The 15,411-nt window shown below is 47.4% G+C and overlaps 1 protein-coding gene across 1 annotated transcript in view; it reads left to right on the top strand.

Moving 5' to 3' along the window:
- Positions 1-15,411, top strand: part of SLC12A8 (solute carrier family 12 member 8) — a 134,409-nt gene that overhangs the window by 10,952 nt on the left and 108,046 nt on the right. The window contains exons 3-4 of the mRNA XM_054551353.2: positions 11,491-11,637; positions 14,831-15,022. Coding sequence (XP_054407328.2) covers positions 11,491-11,637; positions 14,831-15,022 — 339 coding nt within the window. The remainder of the gene's footprint in view (positions 1-11,490; positions 11,638-14,830; positions 15,023-15,411) is intronic.

Consider the following 15,411-nt stretch of genomic DNA (forward strand, 5'->3'; position numbering starts at 1 on the left):
TACTGCAGCCTCAACCTCCTGGGCCTGAGTAGCTGGGACCACAGGGGCATGCCACCATGCCTGGCTATTTTGAACATATTTTGTAGAGGCAGGGTTTTGCCATTTTGCCCAGGCTGGTCTCGAACTCTTGGGCTCAAGCAATCCTCCCATGGACCTCCCAAAGTACTGGAGTTACAGGTATCAGCCACCTCACCCGGCTTTGATGCATTTCTAATACAATAATGCTTTAACATTTACCACTGCTTGGGAGAAAGGTCCTATTTACATTCCCTTTGTTTTTTGTTTTTAGAGACAGGGTCTCACTCTGTTGCCCAGGTTGGAGTGCAGTGATGTGATCACAGCTCACAGCAGCCTTAAACTCCTGGGACTCAAGGGATCCTCCCACCTCAGCCTCCCAAGTAGCTAGGACCACAGCACATGCCACCATGTCTGGCAAATTTTTAAATTTTTTGTAGAGATAGGGTCTCACTATGTTTCCCAGGCTGGTGATGAACTCCTTGCCTGGCCTCAAGTGATCTTCCCGCCTCAGCCTCTGAAAGCACTGGGATTACAATTGTGAGCTACCGTGTCCAGCCTGTTTGTTTTTGATTTCTTGTGTGAATGTCTTCTTCCCCACATAAACAGAAAGAAAGAAAAAAGGGTAGTGTGGGAAAAACCACTCACCTGTGTAAAAATTCTAGCATGTTATTTTCCCAGTCTGCAGATATCCTGTAAATCACATCCATGGTCACTGTCCCTGGTTACAGGCTTTAGGGGCTTACTGATTAACTTGAGGCAATGGTGGCCGAGCAACCCTCACTAAGCCAAAAATAGTTGCATTCCTGCTCTACCATGAGTCTCAGTGTTCATAGAATTTAACTTAAAACAGAAAGCCATGACTCGTTTTGAGTCACTTTCCTTTTTAATTTTAGATAGTTATTAGTAAAGAATAACACAAAGCAAAAACAAATTTAAAAACTTAAAGATACACAAAAAATGTTGAGGTAGACGTTGATTTTACAAAAGGATTCACCATCTTTAAGCATTCCATGCATTCAATACATTTTAAAATGTGATTGAAATTACAGGAAACTTTTGGTGAATTCATCCACTGAATAAAATGACACATAGCCATAAACAGTATCCCTAATGCTAGGTCAGCAAAAAAACCCATTCTGTTTTTAAGATATTTCTAATAATGTGGTAATTTTTTCTTTAAACATAAAATAAGTTAGCTTTTGTTGTTGTTGTTGTTTTTCTTTGAGACAGAGTCTCTCTCTGTTCCCAGCTGGAGTACAGTGGCACGATCATGGCTTACTGGAGCCTTAACCTCCCAGGCTCAGATGATCCTCCCACCTCAGCCTCCTAAATAGCTAGGACCACAAGGGCACACCACCATGCCCAGCTTATTTTTTTGTATTTTTAGTAGAGACGGGGTTTCGCCATGTTACCAGGCTGGTCTCAAACTCCTGGACTCAAGTGATCCGCCTGCCTGGGCCTCCCAAAGTGCTGGGATTACTGGTGTGAGCCACTGTGGCTGGTGCAGGGTTTTTATCATAGAAGTACTACATGCATGAAATGAGAAGGATTCACACGATACAGCATGACATAAAATGAAAAGCCTTCCTTCCCTCTTCCTTCACTTCTATTCCCCAGTGGCAGTCATTGCTAATGGCTTCTGGTTTTCATGTCTTCTAATTGTTCCCATTGTAACTTTAAATAATATCCTTATACCTCAGTTTCTTAGGTTACCAATTTGTTATCATTTTACTTCCTGTTTCCCATATGAAAAATAGGACATTGGCACACATACACTTCCTTCCATTTCTCTCATTTCATTTCCATTTTTTAATAGTTGCTTTATTATTTTTACATTGTCAAGGTTTATACCATTTTTTTCTGTAACTGTATTTTCATGTTTGTTGTAGTTGGTTATAAAAATGTATTTTATTTTATTATTTTTTTGAGACCAGGTCTTGCTCTGTCACCCAGGCTGGAGTGCAGTGGCGTGAGCATAGTTCGCTGTAGCCTCAAACTCCTGGGCTCAAGCGATCCTCCCACCTCAGCCTCCCAAGTAGCTGGGACTACAGGCATGTGCCACCACACCTGGCCTTTTTTTATTTTTTCTTCTTCTAGAGAAGGGGTCTGATTATGTTGCCCAGGCTGGTCTCAAACTCCTGGCTTCAAGTGGCCCTCCTGCCTTGGCTTCCTAAAGTGTTGGAATTACAGGCATAAGCCACTGCCCCAGGCCTACCATCTTAACTATTTTTATGTGTAGAGTTCAATTTTATTAAATACATTCATAATGTTTTGCAACCTATTTATTTATTTTGACAAAATTTTACACTTACAGAAAAGTTGTAATAATACAATAAGAACCCCACATACTCTTGACTCAGTCGATTCGGATTGACCACTTGTTAACACTTTGCCTTTTTGCTTTATCGTTAGACCATTCTCTCTATATATATGTATATATTTTCTCTAAACCATATAAAAACAATTTGCAGACATCATGTCCTTTTATCCATAAATACTTCAGTGTCTATTTCCTAAGAACAAGAATGTTTTTTTACCTAACCACAGTATCTTTTTCAGGATCAGGACATTTAACAGAGAAAAATACTATTGTGGCTGGGAGTGGTGGCTCATGCCTGTAATCCCAGCACTTTGGGAGGCCGAGACGGGCGAATCACGAGGTCAGGAGATCGAGACCATCCTGGGTAACACGATGAAACCCCGTCTCTACCAAACAAAATACAAAAAATTAGCCTGGCATGGTGGCAGGCACCTGTAGTCCCAGCTACTCGGGAGGCTGAGGCAGGAGAATGGCGGGAACCCAGGAGGTGGAGCTTGCAGTGAGCCGAGATCGCGCCACTACACTCCAGCCTGGGCGACAGAGCAAGACTCCGTCTCAAAAAAAAAAAAAAAAAGAAAAATCCTATGGTTAGCCAGGCATGGTGGCTCATGCCTGTAATCCCAGCACTCTGGGAGGCCAAGGCAGGTGGATCACGAGGTCAGGAGATTGAGACCATTCTGGCTAACACCGTGAAACCCCGTCTCTACTAAAAATACAAAAAAATTAGCCAGGCGTGGTGGCGTGCACCTGTAGTCTCAGCTACTGGGGAGGCTGAGGTAGGAGAATGGTGTGAACTCGAGAGGTGGAGCTTGCAGTGAGCCAAGACCATGCCACTGCACTCCAGCCTGGGCGATAGAGCAAGACTCCATCTCAAAAAAACAAAAAAATCCTATTGTCTAATTTGTAGCTCTACATTAAAATTTTCCCAGTTATCCCACTAACATCCCCCAGCTTCTCCTCAAGACCTCCTTCCAGGATCCATTCCAGGATCATACATGACCCTTAGTTGTGATTTCTCTCTATTTTATTTTATTTGAGACAGAGTTTCACTCTTCTCACCCAGGCTGGAGTTCAGTGGTGAGATCTCGGCTCACTGCAACCTCTGCCTCCCAGGTTCAAGCAACCTCTGCCTCCCAGGTTCAAGCGATGCTTCTGCCTCAGCCTCCCAAGTAGCTGGGATTACAGGCATCTGCCACCACACCCAGCTAATTTTTGTATTTTTAGTAGAGATGGGGTTTCACCATATTGGCCAGGCTGGTTTCGAACTCCTGACCTCAGGTGATCACCCACCTCAGCCTCCCAAAGTGCTGGGATTACAGGTCTGAGCCACCACACCTGGCCAGTTGTGATAATCTCTTTAGTCTCTTTTAATCTGGAATAGTCCCTTGGCCTTTCTTTGTCTTTTATCACCTTGACTGTTTTTTTTTTTTTTTTTTTTTAAGAACACATGTTGGTTATTTTGTAGAATGTCCTCAGGTTTTCTTATTTTATTTTATTTTTTTTTGTATTTTACAGGCAGAATCGGGGATGACGTCCTTCAGTTTGGGGCATGATCTGTCACAGGTAGATTTAGGTTTTCTGTTTTTGGCAGGAACGCCATAGCAGTGATGCCGTGCTCTTCCCAGGACATCATAGTAGGAGCTACATGATTTCCATTTGTCCCGTTATTGGTGATGTTAACTTTGGCTATTTATTTAAGGTGGTGTCCACTAGGTTAATCCCCTCTAAAGTTACTAATTTCTCTTTGTAGTTAATAAGTAATTTGTAGATGCTTTGAGACTATAGAAATACCCTGTTCCTCCTTAATCCTTCACTCACTAGCATTAGCATCCATTGATGATTCTTGGCAGAACTGGCTATTGCTGTGATGGCTGCAAAATGGTGATTTTCTAACCCCATAATTCCTTCCACATGGATCAGTTGGTTTTCCACGGTAAGGAAGGGCTTTCTCTTCTTGCTCCCACACGGGAACGATAGCTTTGACAGGGCCATATCAACATGAAAGGGGATATATTTGGCACTACAGTAATTCCAGTTGCTTTTCCAGCCCTCAGCCTCCAGGTCCACTCAGTGACAATGAGCAGAAATAGATATATTATGATTAGTCATGGCTGGGTGGAGTGGCTCATACCTGTAATCCCAGCACTCTGTGGGGCTGAGACAGGAGGATCACTTGAGCCTAGGAGTTTGAGACCAGCCTGGGCAACAGCGCAAAACTCTGTCTCTACAAAACATACAAAAATTAGCTGGGCATGGTGATGCACACCTGTAATCCCAGATACTCAGGAAGCTGAGGCGGGAGGATTGCTTCAGCCTAGAAAGTTGAGGCTGCAGTGAGCCGTGATCATGCCACTGTACTCCAGCCTGGGTGACAGAGCAAGACCCTGTCTCAAAGAAAAAAAATCGTTAATTAATTTATTTATGTCTGTATGGACTCAGATTCTTATTCTATTCCTTGAATATTCTATTGCTATTATTTACTTTCAGGACCAAATTGTGCCAGATTTGGCTAGTGGGAGCCCCTTCAAGTGGCTCTTGTGTCCTTTTGACACATCCTTGTCATTGTTTTCTTTTTAGCACTTCCCTACTTTCTGGTACAAGATATTCCAGACTCATTCTGTACGTTCTCTGCCCTAGCCTTGAATTAGCAACTTCTGCAAGGAGCCCTGGTTCCTTAAAGTGAAGAATGATATTTAGAAATCAAGATCTGGGTGCTAGGTATGTTCATTGCCACTGGGATGTCTTGGCTTATAGTCACTTTTTTTGTTTGTTTGTTTGAGACAAGGTCTCCTCTGTAGCCCAGGCTGGAGTGCAGCAGCATGATCGTAGCTCACTGTGATCTTGAATTCCCAGGCTCAAGCAGTCCTCTTGCCTCAGCCTCCTATGTAGCTAGGACTACAGACATGCACCACTACACCTGGCTACTTTTTAAATTTTTTGTAGAGGTGTGATCTCACTATGTTGCTCAGGCTGGTCTTAAACACCTGGCCTCAAGCAATTATCCAGCCTCTGTCTCCCAAAGTGCTGGGATTACAGGTGTGAGCCACTGTGCCTGGCCTTATAGACACTTCAAGTGGGCAGAGGGAAGGAATGTAAATATAAATATGTACATTGATCTATCTAGGTCTCTATATATTAAAAACCATAAATTCATACTAATACGTCTAACTCCAGTTCCTCAGTATGGGGGTTATTCTTCTCTTCTTTTCTTAGTTGGAATTCCTTCTCCAACCATGAGAAACTTGACTCTTATTCAATATATTTTGTTATTTGCTTATAATTCACAGAAAGCAGATTTAGAATTGGTAATTCATACTCCTACAAATACCCAAATTTTCTATCTGGCATTTAATATTAATTGCAGTTATTTTTGTTTTAGAATGTGATACATAGTCAAAGTACTGTGTTCATAAGTTACTCCAGTTAGTTCTTTTTCCACTTTAAGTATGGTTATGTCATTCATTTGAAATACAGCTAGGATAATTTGTTTCTCTTTGCATTCTATTTAGATTTTTAACTTTCATCTTTGCTGATTTAATTGTATTTGATTTTGAGTATATGTAAAATATTAACATGATTCCAAAAATTTTAACTGTATGAATGGGTCTAGTCACTACATAAGAATTCTTAAATGGATAGAATAGTGGCTGATCCACTGAAGCACCTGGAATAATAACCTTTTTGCAGCTGATGTTTCACTGGTTCGCCTGTTATTAGGGGGAGGGCATTAGGGTCTATTTTGCTCCTCCTTGTGTTAAATCCAGGTAGACTTCCTAGCGGCAGCCTGTGTCCAGCAGGAAAAGCTCTGCCCTTTTGCCAAGGAGGTTGGGAAGGGCAGAGGAAGCCCTTGTTTAGGTGGCCTTGGCATGGCTGCTGTGGGTTTTTGTCATTTGCCAGATGACATCAGGTGTCCAGAGCTCGTCTCAGGGCTCCGAGTTTTGAGGCTGCTGTGTGGTTCTGGGAGGCAGAACTTCGGCATCAATGTTTTCACAGCCTCTGATGGTCTTGCCACTCTGGGGGCTAAGCCATGTGTGACCAGGTCATGCCCTTGTGAGAATCCCAGCCTTGAGCAAGTGTGAAGATGCACAGGTATGGAGGGAAAAAAAAACCAGATTGAGCCTGTGAGAATGACTAGATTTCAACCCCAGCTTTCATACCAGCTCTGTGGTAGAAAAGACCGACATAGCCACGAAGACCTCACATTTCTAGGAATGACTAAATCTCTACAGACCAAGGGTGCTGCCCAGATCCTAACCCAGGGAAATCAGACTTTGACAGCTCCAACTGGATCCTTGCTTCCTTGGCTACAGAGCCATTTCCATTTCCAGCATCAGTCACATGGCACAGCACTCACTGGAGGTCCATTCTGGAACTCCCGCTACAAAACAGAAGGGATGCGCTCTCTCTTACTCGGAATGTCTGGGCTGGGCAGGGGTTAGAGATGCAGCTTTCAGGGCTGAGCTGTAGAGCAAGGATTCCACTTTAAACATGAAGACAAGTTAGCTGGGGAAAATAGCAAATGCAGTCAAAAGGCTTCTTTGTCTTCCTTCCAACTTCCCTGAAGAAATCCTCATGTATATTTAAAATCCTCTGTTGTGTTTCATGTTTACACAAGCTTTCACAACTATCATCTCATCTAAACTTTACAAAACCCCCCTGAGGCAGGCATGTAGCTGCACATGTGGGCTGTGGCCCATGGAACCCACAGCCATGCTGGCGCCCGGCCCAGCTCTCAATCCCTGTGGTCCAGCACATGAGGCCGGTTCAGAGGCAGGGGAAAGGAATGAGGCTCCTCAGTCTGCCCATTGGATTGCAGTTCAGCAGCAGCTTGGGTATATTCTCTGATGTTTAATTAATAATCCAATAATTAACTTTCAGAAAGCCATCTGCTGGTTCGCATGTGTATGTAATCCAGGTGGAACCAGTCTCCGCAGGTGCACTTTGGGAGAAAGGGGCAGGCCGGGTCTTGCTTTGACCTACTCCTGACCTGCATGGACAGAAGCAGAATTTCTCACCTGATGGCTTTACCTCCAGCTCCCAGAAAGGAGAAAAGGTGTCATCTCACATTGCAGATGCATTCATGAAGACTTAGCTGGTGACTGTTTGAGGCAAAAGGCTTCTGGGGCTGAGCTCATGTCATTGCCTCTGGCAGAACTTTCCAGGCTCTTACTCAGCTCTGCTTGCTGGATACAGGATTGAGAGTATTTCCCACTCAGGTGCAACTTCCCCACCTTTCTGGACAACCCCCTACCCCCTCCAGCCTGCCCCCCACCTCACTCAAGTATGGAGATTATTCACAGGAGAACAACTTCTCCTTCTGAACTAAAAACACCCACCAGGCAGTCATGGTTTTTCCAGCATGGGGCGCAGTCCCCTGGGCTCAGAGGGACAGGAGTTTGGCTTCTTGTCCTGGGGGTTTGGGAAAGAAGACCCTAGCAATGAGGAGCATGGCAGAGGGATCATCCTGGGCCAGGTGCCAAGTCGCCGCACCCCTGGAACCTGTCAAGCTGGCCCCTGCCAGGCTGAGGGTCTTCAGGGAGGAGAGGACTCTTGCCCTCAGGCATGTTTTATGCTGCCCTTTCTGAGGGACTGATTTGCCCCTTACTTTTCTTATCCCCCTCATCCTCTATCTCTACTTTGCTGTAGACCCAATGCTAGGTGTAGGGTACATTCCATTTCCCCAGCCCATTATGTCTGTGTAATAGGATGTTGAATGGGATTCATGTTATGCTGGAATTGAGGACTGGGGCCCAAATCTGGGACACTAGGTCCTAAAGAGAGCTACCCATGGTTGGGATCAGACCTCTCTCCTGGTGTTTAACAAGACAGCCTGGAACTGGCCTAACCTTCAGCAACCATCACCCCAGCCCTTCCACCCCCTCCTCCCCTGGGCAACAGAAATGACTGGGTGGTGGCACTCAGAGAATCTTAGCGTGGACTTTGTGGGAGGGCCTATTTGGGGTGAGGGGTTCCTTCCTTCTGCCTTAGGGGAAGGAACTGGGGATGCAGACTCAGGAGAATCCAGTACTTTGTGTGTATGTGGAGGGGAGCTGACATTCTGTCCTCATGTTACATGTCTGCCCGTACTGCAGACTGTGGCCCTGCCCCTCAGAGCAGGAGCTGACGAGAACGGGAGAGCACGCGGGACAGAGCAATAGCTCTCATGACGCAAGGGAGCTGCTTTGACTTCTCCAGCCAGTCCTCTCCCAAGAGGCGAGCTCTGGGCACTAGCTAAAGTCTGAATGGCATCACAAATGTGGCGAGCCTGGACAAGGGATCTGTGAGAAGAGCGGGGACACACAAGCTGCTACTTCTTTTTTTTTCGAGACAGGGTCTCACTCTATCACCCAGCCTGGAGTACAGTGGTGCAATCTTGGCTCACTGCAACCTTAGCCTCCCGGGTTCAAGTGATTCTCATGCCTCAGCCTCCCGAGTAGCTGGGACTACAGGCACACACCACCACACCCGGCTAATTTTTGTATTTTTTAGCAGAGACAGGGTTTTGTCATGTTAACAAGGCTGGTCTCGAACTCCTGACCTCAAGTGATCCACCTACCTTGGCCTCCAAAAGTGCTGGGATTACAGGCATGAGCCACCGCGCCCAGCCCCAAGCTGCTACTTCTACGTGGATGCCTGGGAGGCAGCGTGGCATCTGGGAAATATCCCTCGGGGGTTTTATTTTGCATTTTATTCTGGGGCTTTCCATCTCATCCTCTTCCCCTGTCTCTCTGCTTTGGTTTCTTCCTTTTCCTTCTTTCTCTCTCTCTTCCTGGGCTTACGTAGTGTCTCTCTCTCCAAGAACATCAGGGTTACTCCCTTGGGGTCAAACCTACGCTCTTCCCACCCAGTCTCTGATGAGCAGACTGTGGGAAGACTTAGTTATAGTTTTTCGTCACGTAGTGAGAAAAGGTAGGCACACACCCCTAAATATCCTGAAACAAGCTGCCAGGGCTCAGTCACCAAACCCATTTTAAACCAGTTATATTTTCATTCTCAGGGTAAAGGGTTTCCTGAAGTTTCTACCTGCTCTAAGTTTCTACCCTTGAGGCTGATTGACTAGTCCAGTGAGATCAAGGAAATGAAAGGCATTTCATACACCAGCAGGTAAACAAACGCATATGCAAACCAGCCTTCAGAGTGGGAAAATGAAGGCACGCATGAAAGAGGAATAAGGTTTCTGTCATCACAAAGGCATTCATGGGTAAGGCAGATGTATTCGCAGTTATGCAAAGTCCAGAGTGTTAGAATTTGAAACCCGAAAGATTTAAACTTAGGGGCAAAAAGGGGAAGTAATGTTTCGGAGAGTGTGGGACAGGGAAAAGCACAGATCTTACAAGTGCTGGGGGAAGCCCTGGCTGTGAGACTGGGCTGTCAGGTTTCTTCTCTCAGCCTCCATCTCCTCAGCCCTCAGTGGGGCCCCCTTCTGGCCTGCCTCATGGGGCTGCTGTGAGGAGCAGAGCAGAGGGCTCCTGTGGAAGCTGACGGTACTCTCTACAGTATTAGTCTTTTCGTTGCTGAGAGTCACTGTTATTACTGAGGAACAGTCGGCCTGTAACAAGCCACGATAGGAAGTGGAACACAAGCAGAGACAGAAAGTTGGGACCCATCCTGAATTTCAAGATTAGGATCCTGGGAAACAATCCTGCATTCCCCAGACAGGTCCTTTGGTACCATTTGCTCAAGGACAAGCCTAGATTGGCAGAGTCTTTGTTCCGAACCAAGAGGACTGTTCTGACATTTATTGACTTTCAGGAGGTTGCTTGTTTGTGGTTTGCGAAGGACAGGCAAGCAGTCATGTACATGCATAAATGAAGCTTACGGAGTTGGAGACTGATGGAGACACAAGGGGTCCCCTGGCCCATCATTCCCATGTGGCTGAATTGAGATCCCTGAGTATTTCTCGAGGCCCCTTCTTGATCTGTGGATGTGTGATACAGGAGGTGGAAGAGGAGCTGGGATCCTCCCTTTTGGTTTTGAGCACGTGCCGTTGGCCTCAGCCTTTGGTTCTAGATCCTGGGCGCACCCATTGTTCTCAGCCATTCAGGAGCCATGCCCTGTGGACTCTGGATCTTAGATTTTCCCCTAAACTCTTGATTTTTCTGCCTTTTTATTGTGTTTATGGATAACATTTGCTCACTAGGTCCAGATTCATTGCACACGGTGACTCCTAGCTTTGGATGCCTCCCTCTCCCCACCCACCCCACCCAGCTGAGAACCTTAATCACTGCTGTAGTCGTTTGCGGTCACTGGAAGACTCTGTTCATGCCTGAGTTTAGATTAATTGCCAGACCTCCATAAGAGCGTTCACAGTGTGAGTTGCTACTGGTTTTGTTTAAGATCATTTTAGTATATCCACGAAGTTATGGTTTTTTTAGTAAAGGGTTTCCATTTGAGTGTTTGTAAGTGTGTTTGTTATTTGTGAATTCGAAAAATGAGCAAGGAATCTGTTTTTGCGTTATTCGCCTCTGATTCCGAACAATTGTCCAATAATGCTGTAGAATCCTGGGGTATCGGCAGAGATCACTGTATTAGTGCTCAGTAAGGAAAACAGAAATAACTCCAGTCATTTTAAACAAGGAATCTCATCCACAGGGCTGATTGCAGAGGTGTTAGAAGGGCTGAAGGAGCAAAGAGCGCCCAGTAAAGTTGGCCAAAGGTCAACTGCCAGAAGCTGCTGTCCCTGCTAGCACTGGAGGATGAAGAGGGCTCATGACCATGAGCCCCAGGAGGTGAAACCCAGAATCTCACACTCACTTAGAAGCGTCATCTATTGCTTCTGCCTGCATTCCGTGGGCTAGAACTCAGTCACACAGCCACATCTAGCCGCAAAGAGGCTGGGAGTCTACCTGACTCCCTGACTACTTGAGTGATGACCAGAGGAAAAGGACTAGGTTTGTGAACAATGAGTCTCTGCTACATATGGATATGGGAATCACTGTTGTTACGAGAGAACAGTGATACTTTTGTAGAGGTATGCTTCAAGATGTGTGTGTGTGCATGTGTGTGTGTATACACACACACTTGCCCTGGCACAGTAAGACAGGATTGTTTTTAAGCCGAGTTCTCCTACCTCCCTCCTCCTGTTCCACTCTCATGCCATCCCTGGCCCTCCCAATGGCCCCTCAGCTGATTTCTGTGTGTTCTGTTTGCAGGAGGCCCTGGCCCAGCCCCAGCCCTGGTGGAAGAGCCAGCTGTTCGTGTGGGAGCCTGTGCTGTTTGGGACCTGGGATGGTGTGTTCACATCCTGCATGATCAACATCTTTGGGGTTGTGCTCTTCCTGAGGACTGGCTGGCTGGTGGTGAGTGCTGAGCTGGTGGCCTGGAGCCTCTCACGGGCCCAAGACAGGAAAGCTCTGCCACTCTTGCATTCTACAGTGCAGGCCACAGATTCCTGAAGCACACAGATGCTCCTGGAACATGAAACAGAAGCAAGCACAACGAATAGCTAGCATTGCTTGTTAAATGAGCATCCTGTGAACATGGGCTTCCAAAGTTCTGATGGAAACCTCACACTGTAGATTTAACTGCAGAATAGGAGCACAGAAGTCAGGGCTCATCATGGGCGGGACTTGAGATGGGTCAGAGAGATCAGATTGATGGTAATTTTGCCTCCAGCTTGTGGCCCTCTGTAGTTTTCCTGGTATTCTTCACTTCATCTTGGGCCCACCCACATGGTTGCCTTCCCCCACTGCACTGCAACCCTGTAGGTAAGACTGTGCATGGGGATGCTTGGTCAGAGGTGTGGGCCGCCTACCTCTGGGGATGGATTGCCTAGGATGGACTCTGCTGTGTGAGATCCTGGGGGTCAGTTCATCTCCCTCTGTAGAAGGAACAAAAGGCCTCTTCTTTAAGTCTTATGCGAAAGCATCCTAGGACCTTCCAAGCAGATGTGTGCCTGGAGCAGAGGTTCTCAGTCCCATACACAGTGCCATCTCATACAGTGAGACTTCAGTAGACCACACAGGTGCGCAGAACAAAAGGCAAGCCAGTCACCATGTAAACATGGAGGAGCACCTGCTGTGGGCCAAGCACTGCTTAGTGCCAATGGGATTACAAAAGACAAGACGTGGCCTGGGCCCTCATCCCCTTCTTTCCTCCCCACCCTGCCCCATGAGCTAACAGCTGTGGTGGGTAGATATCGCATTAGGAGAGTTCTCAAAACAGCATTAAGTCCCTTGGGGTGGAACAGGCTGTGAGTGCTGCAGTCACTGAGGTGTCCAGGAAGGCTTCCTGGAGGAGATGCGGTTGAGCCAGCCTTTGAAGGGTGAGCTGGACTAGATGGGTGAAAGCGAGGAGTCCATTCAAGGTATAGAATCTACTAGTCAGGATTCTCCAGAGAAACAGGCCAATAACAGGAGATGTAAGCATGTCAGGTATATATTAGCAGGTAAGGATTGATGCTGCAGTCTTCAGTCTGAGGGCTGGAAATGCAGGAAGAATTTCTGTGTTGCAGCCTGGAGGCAGAATTCCTTCTTCTTTAGGAAACCAGACTTTGCTTGTAAGGCCTTCAACTGATTAGATGAGGCCCACCCATACTATGGATGGTAATCTCCTTTACTTAAGGTCAACTGATAGTAAATATTAATCACATCTGAAAATCACCTTTACAGCAACATTTAGACTAGTGTTTGACTAAACAATTAGTTGCCATAGTCTAGCCAAGTTGACATATAAAATTAACCATTACATGGGCAAATTTTGGGAGATTTAAGTCCCTTTATAGTGGGATGTACAGGATTCTTAGCCCCCATAAGAAGTCTGGGCAAGGCCAGACCTTCCTGAGTTCTCATTCTATGCCACACTCAGATCCTCAGCTCAGGTGTCAGCCTTAGCCACAGCCAGGGTGGGTCTCAGACCAGCAGTGGAGCCCCTGAGCATTATATTATGAACACTGGAACAGAGTACAACTGACTTCCAGCACAATTTTCCAGCTCATGTTAGGCCACCCAGCTCTTGAACTGGCTCTGCCCACTCCTAGGACTCTCTCCAGCACTCACAGCACATGGAGTCTTGACTATCAGGAGTCTTCCTTGCTTTCTATTGCAAAACATGTGACATTACATCTCCTTCTTAGAAGTGCTGTGTCCACTGCCTCTCTGCAACTCCTGCTTTTCACACTGAAATGTGTCTGTCTACATGTGTTCATCTCCAGGCATGCACATGTTTGTTTATTCGCTCAACAAGCATTTAACAAACACCTATTTTGTGGAGGTTATGCTAAGCACTGAGAATATGAAGGGGAAGAAAACATGATCCTGCTCTGTATTAGTCCATGTTGCATTGCTATAAAGGAATACCTGAGGCTAATTTATAAAGAAAAGAGGCTTACTTAGCTCACAGTTCTGCAGGCTGTACAAGAAGCATGGCACCAGCATCTGCATCTGGTGAGGCCTCAGAAAGCTTTCACTCATGGGGGAAGGTGAAGAGGGAGCAGGTGTGCCGCATAGCCGGATTCACTCATGGGGGAAGGTGAAGAGGGGGCAGGTGTGCCGCATAGCCGGATTCACTCATGGGGGAAGGTGAAGAGGGAGCAGGTGCGCCGCATAGCCGGATTCACTCATGGGGGAAGGTGAAGAGGGAGCAGGTGTGCCGCATAGCCGGATTCACTCATGGGGGAAGGTGAAGAGGGAGCAGGTGTGCCGCATAGCCGGATTCACTCATGGGGGAAGGTGAAGAGGGGGCAGGTGTGCCGCATAGCCGGAGAGAGGGCAAGAGGGATGCCAGGCTCTTTTAAACAACCAGCTCTCCTGTGAACGAACAGAGTGAGAACTCACCCGTTACTGTGGGAGGACACCCAGCCATTCACGAGGGGTCCACCCCCATGACCCAAACACCTCCCACCAGGCCCCACCTCCAACATTGGGGATCACGTTTCGACATGAGATTCGGAGGGGATCCAAATCCAAACATCTAAACCATATCATCCTCGCCTGGAGCTCACAGCCTAGAGGTCAAAACTGGCTTGGAAACAGACTCAATATGACAAGTCTTATGAAAAGTACTAAGCCCCGGCACTGGAGGAGCCCAGAGAAAGCATTAGGGTCAGCTTCCTGGTGAAAAATCCTAAACACTGAGGCCTAAAGATATGCTGGAGTTAACCTGGCAAAGATACAGAATGAGCAGGAGAGGCCTTCCAGGCAGGGGAATCAGCATGGGGAAGGGTGGGGGTGGGGAGAGAACTTGTCCCTGCATGTTAGGCACAAAGTGAGATTAAGAGGCACCTCGTGAGGGCATCAGCAGCTCTGACTGTACCCTATAGGTGCGAGAGTCAGTGAAGAATTTGCAGCCAGGACGCTTCCCTTCACTTAGAACTTCTTCCTGGCCTTGGCTCTTGTGCTTGCTTTGTCCTTTTTAGTTGTCCTGACTCTGCGCCCCCATCCCCGGCCCCCATTCCAATGCTGTGGGAGGAGGGGAGGTGGTCAGTGCCCCCAGCAGGGAGCTGGCGGGGCCTCCTCACCTAACCCAGCCTCACTCCTTGCTATTCTGCTGCAGGGAAACACGGGAGTGCTCCTGGGCATGTTTCTGGTGTCCTTCGTCGTCCTGGTGGCCCTCATCACGGTGCTGTCTGGCATCGGCGTCGGGGAGCGCAGCAGCATCGGCAGCGGTGGCGTCTACTCCATGATCTCCTCGGTCCTGGGTGGGCAGACGGGAGGCACCATCGGGCTGCTCTATGTGTTTGGACAGGTGAGGCCTGCGCCCGGGACGCTTCCCCTGCCTGGCCCTCTGCCACTTTCTTCTTGTCCATTTCCTCACTTGCCCTGGTGAGAGGCGAGGGTGGGGACGATTGCCCCATGTGACAGGCGAGCAGGCTGGGGCTCTGAAGGGCACTCAGCAGACAGCCAAGTCACTATCCAGGGCCTGACGCCTTAGTCCAGCACTCCTTTCCCTCTGCCACTCCCGCCTCCTGGATGCCTGATGTGACCAGCAAGGCAGGGCCTGGCCAGCACATTCTTGCTGTTCAATCTGGGGACCAGATTGCATGACAGTGGCTGAAGCCCAGGTGGCAGCCAGGTGGCCTGGGCCTTGGGGCGCTTTTTTACTGAAGATGGGTATTTTGCCTGTGCCAAAGGGCT

This window comes from Pongo abelii, chromosome 2 (genome assembly GCF_028885655.2).
Source record: "Pongo abelii isolate AG06213 chromosome 2, NHGRI_mPonAbe1-v2.0_pri, whole genome shotgun sequence".
Taxonomy (NCBI): domain Eukaryota; kingdom Metazoa; phylum Chordata; class Mammalia; order Primates; family Hominidae; genus Pongo; species Pongo abelii.